The sequence below is a fragment of the Lonchura striata genome, chromosome 1 (genome assembly GCF_050655825.1).
Source record: "Lonchura striata isolate lonStrDom1 chromosome 1, ASM5065582v1, whole genome shotgun sequence".
NCBI classification, from domain to species: domain Eukaryota; kingdom Metazoa; phylum Chordata; class Aves; order Passeriformes; family Estrildidae; genus Lonchura; species Lonchura striata.
In genome coordinates, this window is record NC_140703.1 from 102,277,428 (window position 1) to 102,290,047 (window position 12,620).

Consider the following 12,620-nt stretch of genomic DNA (forward strand, 5'->3'; position numbering starts at 1 on the left):
AGTGCTAAGAGAAATTATTAAGATTTTCAAGTGCATTTGCCAATAAACCTCTAACAACTTCACTGAAGACTTTTCAGCAAATGCAGTATTTGCTTTTAAAACCAAGTGTTTGCTCTAACTGCAGCAATCTGAGCCCTTTTCTTTGCACACAGCTCAGGAGCTGTGTCTGCCTATAGCCCTGTATGGCACCTTCCAGGTAAGCAGATTAACTAGAATGCTTTGTAACTCTGAACCCAGGTTACCTTCCTAGGGCACCCAGGGTCAAACAAGGAGTGGTGCTGATTACCTTCCTGGATTTTGGGTACCACAGCTGGTCCAATCTTATTATAAGACTGGAAAAATCTGCAGTCTGTGAGAAAAGTGTTCCTGGGTACTCTTGGGTAGAAAGGGAGAAAGAATCATTATCATAGATAATGATTCTTTCTGGAAATACTGGAAATACTCCTGGAAATACTGCATTAGAATCTCTAGAGTCCTTAAAAATCACAGATCCTGATGCACCAATAGAGTGAAGTGAGGGGATAATGTACAGCACTGCGGACATAAAAAATCAGAGATTGATTCTGGGTTTGTTAATCTGTTTTTCTCAGATTAACATTTTGTTAATCTCTTTTTCTCATATTAACATAATTAACCACATTCTCATGTAGAGTCTATCCTCCGTAAAAATGAGATCATCTGAAATGGCAGAACTCACCTGTGTGCAGAGAAAGGCAACTGACAAGGTGATTGCTGAAAGTTTCCCAGACAAGATTGCTTTCTAGCAAACATTTTCTACTTTTTCCACATTCCAGAAGGCATCAAAAATACAACAGGAAAATAACTACTTTTGTATGTTGCTATTCTATACTAGAAGAATATTACACAACCAACTAAGAAGACACTATGACACCACGAGGTTGGAAAGAGAAACTAATGAGTTGGAGTTAACAAGTATTTTCCTTGCCAAACATATTAAGAAGGAACATTTATCAGTTAAAGAAGCATCAATTCATCATTCAGATTAAGCAGTTCCTTCAGAGCATGGGATTATACTGACAGCCTTTGGGTATAAACGCTAAAGGGAGGTCTGGACATGAGTTAAGCACAGTGGGAGCTGTGTCTGTTAACATTTCAGCACTGCACTGGAGCTCAGCAACCATGAGTTTTCATGCTGATTAATGCAGAAGCCCCACCAACATTAAGGCCAACTGCACATGAAGCTTGCTGTGGATTTTCAGACAGGGCACCTTTCATGTTTTTTGCTAAAAGCAAGGCTATTTTTCATATCATAAAAGTCTCCTACTCTGCAGCTGTTGGTACGAAACACTACAGTGACACAATCATGTAGGTCAGAAAGGACATTGGGAAGTCTCAAGACTCACTCCCTGCTCAAAGCAAGTCAAATTAGAGCAGGTTGTTTAGGATCATTTCCAGTCAGGATCTAAAAATCTCCAGGGATAAATTCTGGCTGTTCCCACTTTCTTGTTTCTTCATGCACACCGAAACAACATTTTAGAGTATTAGCAAATACTCTTCCCAGGGAACAAGAAAAGGCTGACCACCTGCCATTTACCCAATTTACCTAATTTTGGTCTTATCTTTTTTTTTTTTAAGACTGGTACATTTGCTCTTTTCTAATCATAAAATAATTAGGTTAGAAAGGATGTCTAAGATCATTGAATCCAACTGTTAATCCAGGACTGCCAAATCCACCATAAAACTATATGTCATGAAAACAAGTGAAATCTAGCTATGATAATAAATAAAAATTTGCAGATAAAGTGTGTTTTTTCATCAGATCCAGTTTTGGGAAATTTCAGTGTTCCTTTCAGGTGAGTTTAGTTCCAAATAAAATAATTAAATCTGAAAACATTTATTTTTAAAAATGAGATGCTTGGCCAGTCTGTATTTATCTGCCTGATTTGTTTTTTAGTTTTCACATGAATTAAAACTGCCACACACGATGGGAACTAGTAGGTTACCACAGATTGATACAATAGTAGAATCAAAGTATTCCCAAAAGCAAAAGCCAGAAATATGCTCACCATTAAATCCAGTTTGTAATTAATTGCCAGTGCAGAGTGTTCCAGAGCTTTGAAAACAGATGCATAGCAGTCACTTAGCTTGGTGTACTTGCCCACAAGAGCTATGGAACACACCTTCAGCAACCTTTCGTATCTGACAAAAACAAGTTCTTCAGTCACTACACCAAATTTCACCAAAAAAAGAAAAAAATATTTTAACAGCATTTGCTTTTTCTTTAACTCCACAAAATATCTCCTAAAATTTCCTAACTGCCAGTGTTTTTAAACCCAGACCATTCACAGGTGTCAACCAGCACTACACCCAGCCAGTCCAGTTTGGTGACTTCATAGCAGATAAAACCTAATTTGAATTACAGCACTTCTAGAGAAAGCAGCAGAACATAGAATACCTGCAAGCCATTTTCTTCCACTTCATTAGAAGATCACTTGGCTGGTCATCAATAGGCAAATTTAGCCTCTGTTTAAAATACTTAATTATGCCTTGCTCTTCCAATAGGATAGGTACTCGGTAAGTAGAAGAAACATCATGAATAAATATGACCTAACAAACAAAGGCAGAACATAAAAAACTTAGGTACATTTTTCATAGGAAAAATTCATTCCACTTTTTGATACTACATGCATTTTTTATTCTACACACATTCTGGTTTTTAAATACCTTCCTTTTGAATGAGTAGGACAGCACAGCTAATATTTAAGGTTCTGTTAAACCTACAAGGAAAAAGTTACTCAAAAAGTAAAAATGTGTTTTACTTCTCCTTCACACCATCATATAGGCTCGTCAAGCCTATCAATGCATCAGTTTTAATGCAAACATCTAGCCCCACAAGCACTCATGCTTGCTAGCACTTCCTTCCTCCCCTCTCACAAACCTGAGGAATATTAAGCATGAAAGCAAGAAAACAAATGAAACCTAACAAAACAGTCCAAATTTGGTTGTGACAAAGTCTCCTAAATGTATTTTGTTAGTGATCTAAACTATGTAATTACTGAGTACAGTCTATTTAAGGACCATTTTGTTCAGAACACATTTATAAAATGCATCCAAGCTGCCAGCAATTAAGGTGATTGTGCTTGGTTTACCTGAGATCACAGAGCTCAGAATCCTGAGCACAAGTGTTTTCAAGACATGAACAGTAAAGGGTACTCTCTTTGCTACCCTCGAGCTGCTTCTGTTCATCACAAACTGTACATGTGTGTTCTGCCCCATGCCTCTCTATGTGCCCATTCAATCTTAATCTCTTGAACCTTCAGCATTATCCATTACATTGAAAAGTAAAATGCTCTCACTTGCAAAAATATTTAAAGAGAAGTCAATTAATCAAAAGTAATATTTGAATACCAATTAGTTGCAAACTATTAGGGGAAAAATTACACATGAATTACAGAAGAATATATAATTACACAGCAGATGCATGGTTAAGGGCATAAATAGTCTATTACATATAATCACAGTAAGTGTTCATGTGGCTGTGACCATGTGGACATAAGTAAATCACCTAGCTTTAACCACACTTTGCTCATCCATTATTATAATCACCTGAGATGATTTATGGGCAATAAATACTTAACAATAAATAATGAATAAAACCAGCCATAGCTGTGAAAACCGTAGAGTGTCATGCTATGTATAACAATTAACCATGTACTTAAAATCTATTTTTTATTAGCTTTTACACAACATGCATTTAAATTACTAATGACTGTTTGACATAAAACTTAACATTTATACTCCTGATATTTTGAAAATGCTATAGCATCCATAATAACAAGATAAAATTTATAAAGACAATCACACATGATTGAAGCAGTCAGAAGTTGAAAACAGAAATGCAAAGAAGTATTTGTATACTTTCCCACATGTAACATTGAAGTACAGACCTGCTCAGGCTCCACATGACAAAACATGGAAATCTTCTCCTTCACAGCCATTTCTATAGGTTTTGCACTTCTGCAGACTATCTGTCATAAGAGAAGGAAAAACTTCAAATATTTACTAGGTAAACCAATAGAAGATCCTCAACATTTTGTAGTGAAATTCATCTCCTTTGGAAGCAGAGCACAAACAAATGTGCCTTTTTTCACTCTTTCCCCCCTGTTGGAGTTCTACGATGTATCAGAGCTCACAAATATCTACTAGCAAAGCAGAAGCAAATCCATCATCTGCCCATACTGACCAATTTTCTTTCATCTTTTATTGGTATTCTCTGTAATATTCCTTCCTCATATTCTTCTTTCTGGCAGCTACTATTGTAATACTCTTTCCCTCAAGTCTAGCATCTCTACAAGTATGAATATGATGAATCAAAGGAAATATTGTAATCTTATCAATAGGATCAGATTTAAATTAAGAGCAATAATACTTATCCTTACATGCATGAGTATTTCGGTATTTCAGCATCTTCTTAATTTAGACATCATGACAAAAACAAGGCCAAAGAAGAAAAAACTAATTCATAATTGTATGGAATTTTTACTGGTGCTAGTATTTTGCTGATACATTTAAACCCCAGTAATTTCAGAAAATATTGATAATTTTTAACTGATGAAAAAAATAATTATACGCTTTGGTGTTTGTTGGAAGGGTCTTTTTCTGCAGTATGTAACTCCAGGCAACTAGATCAAAATGCAAAACTGCTCTAGTAAAGTGCCTACTAATTACTCAGTCTACTCCCTTAAGTTATTTTGAAACCTGAAAGTGTAACAAAAAGTAGGATGATCCTGTTACAAGACTACTTCGTTACTTTCCCGATCTTTCTAGCAAATGCAACTACTTAATTCATCAAGCCCTTTTGCTCAGAAACTTCCAGCTGCCCTTTGATCACCTTGCTTAGCTACCCTGATTCTGATGGAGTCTAATTAACTTACCCTAACCTTAGAAGTAATTCTAGAAACAGAAAAAAAAATACCAAGTATAAGGGAAAGTTATTGTGCTTTTAAATCAAAATGCAATCAGGAAACAGTTTGTACATTCTATTCACTTAAGCACAATTCATATGTAAAATTTGGCACAGTTTGAAGCTGAAGTTATAATTCATAAACCTTGATAGTATGAGCACGAGTAAACCCACTTTGAAATCTGCTGTCTGTCTTGCAGAGACAAACTTAAAGTTAATGCAGACACAGAAATCAAAAACATCAGAACCAGCACGAAAATAACACAACTACAATAAAAATGGGAGAGATGCACCGCAAAGGCCCATAACACATAACAGAAAATGAGGAAGAATTGAATCCAACAGGGCAGCTCTGACAAGTGCATACTAAAGTGCTGCCTCAGAGTACAGGATCTCTGCAGCCACAGCACAGCATCCATCTGGCACACAGAACACCCCAGGGAGAACAGAGAGGCTTGGGCACACAGAGCTGAGCTACCCCAGGGATGCCCGGGAGCAGGCAGGGAGGCAGCAGGGATTCAGAACTGGATGAAATGGGCTCAGCTGTAGGAGCTGCCCCATGTGCTGCCCTGACAGCAACCATTTAAATGTTGTCCTGAAGCAGCACTCAAGGAGCTTTATAAGGGCACCAAGAGGCTGCACCTCAAGTGAGATCTGTCCCTGCTTCAGGTGTCAACAGCAGCAGTCAAAAACCAAAAATGATACTGTGCTCCTGGCAGTCCCGGAACTGCGCCAGGCAAGAACCCAAGATGCAAGACAGTCACCGTGTTTGTCCGTTCTCCTTTTATTACACACACACACTTAGCAGGCTTTTTAAAGAAAATTATTTTTTGGAGTGGAGGGAGAAGTCAGGCCCTGGCAATTGCCTTAAAAGCCTTCAAAATGAACAGGCAACTTTCCCACTTCAAGAGGGATTTTGGAGATTAGGCCCTGAAACTTGGAACACAGTACAGCATTACATTAATAAAAGTCTTTCCTTCCACAAGCTGGTTACAATTATCCTGTCACATCCATTTGACACCAAACACATCTTTCACATACCCTATTTCCAAATCCATTGCTTTTGTAGTTAAAAACACATTCATTTATAAAAGTAAAATGAAAGAGCTGAAAAAAAAACTTCAGAAAGAAGCACAACACAAAATTTAGTTGTGTGACTATCTTAAGAGTAATTTTTATTTTTTGAAGATATATACATTGCTTCTTCTTAATAATGCATTAAAAAAATCTGGATGTTACGAGACAGTAACATTCTTGGTCTTTCTACAAAGTGAGTTGAGATTTCACTTATTTTTAGCAGTGAAGAATTATTTTTGCAAAAAAGATGCCTTTAGAAGAACCTAGTTACAGTCCCAAGATATTGCAAGAAGTTAGTTGAAATAAGTTTGTGATTAGAGTGATTTTGACTAATTTGATTTCTGTGGCTTTAATGGAGCTTTGCAGCACATATTTTGCATTTCTTCTAAAATCCTCATGTCTCTTGAGAGACTATGGCTTATTCTTTGAACACAAGTTATGCAAGGATATTTCTAGATGACCTATAAATAAAAATCTGTATATATTGACTCACCAAATCTGGAGACAAGCCTAGACCCCTCAGTGCTCGAACACTGTTCTGTGTTGGTTTTGTCTTCTGTTCACCAGTAGCATTGGGCTGAAAAGGCACATTTTGAAAGCTCAAATAGCAACTAACATCTGCTAACAAAGCAGTTGCAGATTAAAAGACAAAATTCATTGCAAATAATAATAAACATATCCAAAGAGAGCCATAATACGCCAATAATATTTACAGGAAATAAACATATCCAAAGAGAGCCATAATATGCCAGAAACAGAAATGACCCCACTGTTTTTACTTGTATATGAAATACTGAATTCCAATTCAAGTCAAGTTGACTTTGTTGTTTTTGTTTTCAGAGAACAACATTCCATATAATTGGCTCAGGCAGAAGAAGAATATTCCAAAACTTACCTGTGGTACTAGGCTAACATGAATATTACAGAAGTTTTCTCTTTTTGCTTTGAACTGAAACTGTCTAAATGCTTCAACAAATGGCATTCCTTCAATATCTCCAATGGTTCCACCCAGCTGAAAAGGAAATGGATATGTCAGTGGCAGAAAGCAAAAACAAAAGAAAAAAAAAAAGTCTCATATATTTCAAGATATTTTCTGAAACTTTTATCTGAAAAGTACCCTGACAATTGAAATTTGCAAAGATACTCTACAAAGTGCTTTCATCTACTCTGCACGGCTTGTTTCTTGTGGAAAACATTATAAACAATTTTCAGGTTTTGTTATGTTCACTTTCCACCAAATACATAAGCTTCCCATGGGAAGATGGGTGGTGTTGCTCAATAATACATGCTTCACACTGCCTTCAAAGTGGTGAACCAGTAATCAATAGCTAAGTTGATGCAAAGGTTTTTATATAGGAAAACTTTATTTCCTGTCAGATTAAAAAATATTTGTGATTAACTAGAGACAGACATTTCTCAGTATTATCACGGCTTTCCAACATCAATAATTGTTTATTACCAAACCAAAATGCAATACAAAATACATGCTGAAATTTATTTATAACAGAAATCAAATGCCTTTCAAAGACACAGTGAGCTATAGCAGACTAAGCACTGAATAAAGCAGCTTTGCAAACAAGTCTGATGAAATAGTTGTATTTCAGAATGATCTTTTTGTGCCACCAAGTGGTTTTCAACAGAATTACATATTTCCAGAAAAACTGACAACTACATTTGTAAATCACACACATTTAGTCTAACTCCTTCAGGATTTTACAATGGAAAAATGTTACAATTATTTTTAGAGTACTAAAGAAAAATAATTTTATCAGGCTGGAGGTTTAAATGTAACAAAATACCAAAAAAACCTTAAAAACCCCAAAACAAACAAAAAAAAAGGTGAAAAAACTGTAGTTAAAGTACTGATATGACCATCTCTTATTAATGTTTTTGTGCAACTTTTGTATTTAATTTTTCATATTTTTTAAAATGAAATATTTGACTCCCACTGTAAATATCATAAAAAGATCTATAGGTATATTGGTAAGCGTATTTCAATCAAGGCAGATTCTTCTGCGTAAGAAATACTGAGTAATTCTGTTGCTGGGTCACAAAGCTGATGGTACTATTGATTGCAGTAGTCACTTCTGGCATTAAATCTGTGACATCTTCTGTCAAATTCTCAACTATAATCTTTTTTCATTATTTACTGGTGTAATAGTACTACAAGCAATTACTGGCTTTCATCCAGCTGCCTCAGTGGCCTACTAAGGGTGGGAAAACCACTTGTTTCCATTGTGCAGAACATCAGCAAGTTAAGTAATTAACAGAGTTGCCACCAAAGATCTCAAGGACAACATCAGAAAGTGGGAAACTAACTTACACATTGTTTAAATATATTCTCTTAAGCATGACCACAAGGAACAAGATGAATACTTGAAGTTCTATGGAAGCTGGAATGTTAAAGCTCTCCTACAGATCACAGGAGACTTCAGGTATTACACAAGTTTTCTCAGTACTATTAACAGATAAAGCTTCAGTCAAACATCTGGATCTTGAAATAGACAGTTCACATTACACTAACTGCTTTAATTCTCTAAGTTCAAGGACTCTAAAGAACCTCAATTTCAGACGTATTCTAGAGTGGATTTAGTCAAGTTAATGGAAGCTGTAGAGAATCAAGACCAAGCATATCCCTTTAGGAACAAATTAAATATAGAATGTGGTTTTGAATTTCTGCTCTCCAATAAAACTTCAGTCTGACCTTTTTATAGTAAGGAGCAAAGAGAAAGCAAACGAGCTTATTGTGTTCACTGTAGATACCTAAAAGGACACCTAAAAGGTTCCATACTTACCTCAATTACACAGATTTGTGGCTCTTTTTTGTCATCATCCACAGGAACTTTTGCCTGATTCATTACCCATTCCTGAACTGCATCAGTAATGTGTGGAACAACTACAAAACAAAACCAAAGGCAAGCACAGCTTACTTTAGGTACATACACTCATTTTTGAATGCAAAAGGGGTAAAGTGAACAGAAAGCCAAGAAGAAACTACTAAGACCTTTCTGTAGTTCTCCTATCCTTGAGCCCAGGAATATGTCCCTACCTTTTGGAAGGGAGAAAGGAGTAAGGTGATGGAGCAAGAAGCAGCCTGTTCTAGCTGATCCCTTCTTTTGTGAAGGCTGAATGGACTAGTATCCCACAAAATTAAAAATATTACCTTGAACGGTTTTTCCCAGATAATCACCATGTCTTTCTTTATTAATGACATGCTGATATATCTTTCCAGTGGTGATATTGTTATCTTTATAGAGACTGATGTCCAAAAATCTCTCATAATTTCCCAAATCTAAGTCAACTTCTCCACCGTCATTTAATACAAAAACTTCACCTGAAAAAAGAAAGCAAAACAGACAGAAAAACAACAAAATAATCAGAAATTATTAAGCATACAGCAGGAATACCACAGACATCTTAAAACAGAAGAAAGAAAATTAAATTATATATGACAACGACACAACAGTAAAGTCCATACTGCAACCCAATTTGAATAGTCATTCTGTATGACTTAATATCTAAGTCAGTTTTACATCTAATATCCATCTCTCAGATACATATAGTTTTGCAAATAAAATGTAAGTTACATTGCCAAAATATTGAAGTAACATAAATATTTAAATAGCATTTCAACAGCAGAATAATCCTTCACTGAAAGAAAACAACCTCTAGGAATCGTAAATCAGCAACAAATAAAATATTAATTTACTTGCAGGAGAGAAAAACCATGCTTTCATAAGCAGGAATTATTATACATATTCAAAGTATTTCATATAAATTCTTGTTGATTGGATCTAGTTTAATGATTGAGGCTTTGATCAGAAGTAAAGTTATGATGAACAAAACTGCTTCTTCAAACGTAATCACCATTTCGGAGTCAGTTGTTTCAGTATATTTGGTTCACCATGTCCACAGAAAGGGTTATTTCTGACCCTGAAAAATCCACTTAAATACCCTTCAGGTATTTAATACCCTTTTCTCAGCCCTCTAAAGTGTCTCTAAATTCTGAATCTAGTCAACTTCTGACAGAACTCAAGTTACCAGATCTTGAGGTAAGCCTGGAAAGCTCTTCAGAAAAACTGTATATGTTTTGTCATGACCCAATAAATCAATGGCAAAACAAGTTACATTACTAATGCAGAAAATAAAATGTGGACAACAGAAATGTATATCCCATCAAAGCACAGCACTCCAATTCAATAAATTTAGGTTCTCTAAGCTTCACTAATGTTTTTGGCTAGATTTTTTTACTAAAACGAGAAATTAAGGCAACTCTAATGAAAGCACTTATATCAGAAGGCACTGATACCCACAGAACAGCATTCTCAAGTAACTCTTAAGGACTTAAAATTACAAGTAAGTTTCATAGCACTATTTATAAAGGGGTTTTAATCAAGTTGAACTGAAGACAGCATTAACTGAACAAGTCATGCAGCTAGGATTTTCCTAGTAAAGTGGTATTTTATAGAAAGGAAGCATCTGCTCATAACAGTATCTTCAAAAAAACAGGCTTCTGTTTCTTAACTTAGAGCAGACAGTGTCCTTGAGAACACAGAGTAAGCAATAAACTTTCAAAATAATGATAAAACAGGTTGTAAACACCATACTATTGGTTAAAAAAAAATCACATTCTTATAAATACAAATGTTTACGTGTAAGAGAATAACACTTATCTTCATACCATGTTCATATGGTGAAAAGGTTCCAGCATCTATGTTTATGTAAGGATCAATTTTGATTGCAGTGACACGTAGACCACAGGACTTCAGAATGGTGCCAATGCTGCTTGCAATGATCCCTTTGCCAATGCCCGAAATGACACCACCAGTTACCAGGATGTACTTCATTGGAAAATCAGCACACATGCACAGACCTTGAGCTGGAAATCTAAAACAACAAAGATGTACATCTGATGAATGTAAATTCATGTCTGGGAAGATCACACACTCAATCTGTAAAGATCTAAATGGAAATGACCTTCAGCAACATACAATAAAAATTACCATTCTGGAATCTGGGAGCAGGACTCATCTCTCCCAAGTTATACACCACTATATAAGATAACCAGTCTTGTCCCTATCCTAGGTCCTGATGAGGCTGATCAACACACAGAGCTGAGGTATTAATTTGCCGTTCTAGACTGAAAGGGGTGCTGAGTAGCAAATCCATAAAAGGATTTCAAAAACTTTTTACTATTTATACACTTTAGCAAACAAAGGCACCGGTGTTGATCAGATACAAGCTGCATTTTTCCACCCATCTGAAGCAGGATGACACGTATCTCATCTGTAAATGAATTCAATTCCATTCAGGTGGCTGTGGAGGCTAATCACTGAATAGTGACAGCATGGCTTACCTAAAGCAAGAACTCTAGGGCCAAGAAAACCCTTCCTTATTTAAATATCCAATTCATCCAAAACAACAAGCAACAGCACTTAGTTCTAACGGTCCTCAGTATAAATCAAAGCAATTCAGCTGCTGGTATGAAGCAGTAGATACCCAATGAACATTTAAATTCTTCTTTTTATTAAAGTAACATAAATAATGTTTTTTTATTAGATCTTCAGGAGACTGAGTTCAGAAATGGAACAAGGCATGTTATCAATGCTCTTACATTTCTGGTAATAGGAATTAATAAACTATTTGCTTGTCGATATGATCCAAAAGACGACCATAACCATTAAATGCATTTAACTCAGAAGAAAAAGGAACACCAGGGATTAATTTTTCCCTGCCATTTAATATGTAATTCTTTTAACAGCACAGATTTTAAGACTTGGACCCTCTGTTACAGGCTATCCTACCTCTGTTTCAGGCTATTCCTTCAGAACTCAGCCAATTTAGCTGTCAACACTAACATCATAAAACATCTGTCATTTTCAAAGCTTTTTTAAGGAAAACAAAGGGGATAATTTCAACAACAGGATAAATCTTGCGTACATGCCACTTTATAATTCTTAAATCTTGCTTACAGAAACCAAAATGAAAAGTTTGCTGTGATTTGAGCAAAAACGGCGTTATCCCAGCAGCTTCAGGAAACGTGTTTACTTGAAATAGGTACAGAGAACTGCAGGGTCTCTGCAAGTACAACTGCAAGTCACTTGTAAAAGATGAAGGAAATAGAGTTAGGGGAGGGAGCGCTGAAAGCGAATACTGGAAGAAATCTTTTTGCGGACAAGTGGCACACGAATTACTCCGTCCAGCCTTATCTACAGGAGCTGCCGCCTCCAGCAGGGATTTGCGGGCGCCGCACCCCAAACGTGCCGCGCCGCGGGAGCGCTCGGGGCGCTGCGGCCGAGCGGGGAGAGGCCTCAGACTTACGGAGCTGCTAAAGGCGGCTGCTCCCACCGCAGCCCGGCAGCGCAGAGCAGGAGCGCCGAGCCCGAGCGCACCGCCGGCGGGCCGGGGGGACACAGCGCCCGCAGGCACCGCGCCTCCGAGCGGGGCGGGCGAGCAGGGCGCACAGCGGCCGGCACCACCCCTCCGGGCCACCCCTCCGGGCCAGCCGCGGCGCGGCAGGTGCCGCCGGCCCGCTCCGCCCGGGCCCCGCTCCGCCCGGGCCCCGCTCCGCCCCTGGCGGCGGAAGTGGCGCTCGCGGAAGCGGCGGCAGCGGCCGCCC

The 12,620-nt window shown here is 37.3% G+C and overlaps 1 protein-coding gene across 3 annotated transcripts in view; it reads right to left on the reverse strand.

The window, feature by feature from the left end:
* The window catches only part of CTPS2 (CTP synthase 2), a 57,110-nt gene extending 44,551 nt beyond the window's left edge, over positions 1–12,559 (reverse strand). Inside the window, exons 1-9 of one of the 3 annotated variants that reach the window (XM_021532338.4) lie at positions 12,323–12,559; positions 10,683–10,888; positions 9,165–9,335; positions 8,797–8,897; positions 6,897–7,013; positions 6,495–6,578; positions 3,909–3,989; positions 2,417–2,568; positions 2,028–2,160 (exon numbers count right to left, since the gene is read on the reverse strand). In XM_021532338.4, coding sequence (XP_021388013.1) covers positions 2,028–2,160; positions 2,417–2,568; positions 3,909–3,989; positions 6,495–6,578; positions 6,897–7,013; positions 8,797–8,897; positions 9,165–9,335; positions 10,683–10,866 — 1,023 coding nt within the window. In that variant the 5' untranslated portion in view covers positions 10,867–10,888; positions 12,323–12,559. Of the gene's footprint in view, positions 1–2,027; positions 2,161–2,416; positions 2,569–3,908; positions 3,990–6,494; positions 6,579–6,896; positions 7,014–8,796; positions 8,898–9,164; positions 9,336–10,682; positions 10,889–11,973; positions 12,114–12,322 lie in introns of those variants that run through there. The other 2 variants (XM_085585108.1, XM_085585096.1) reach the window with 2 other exon arrangements.
* Positions 12,560–12,620: the final 61 nt, after the last annotated feature.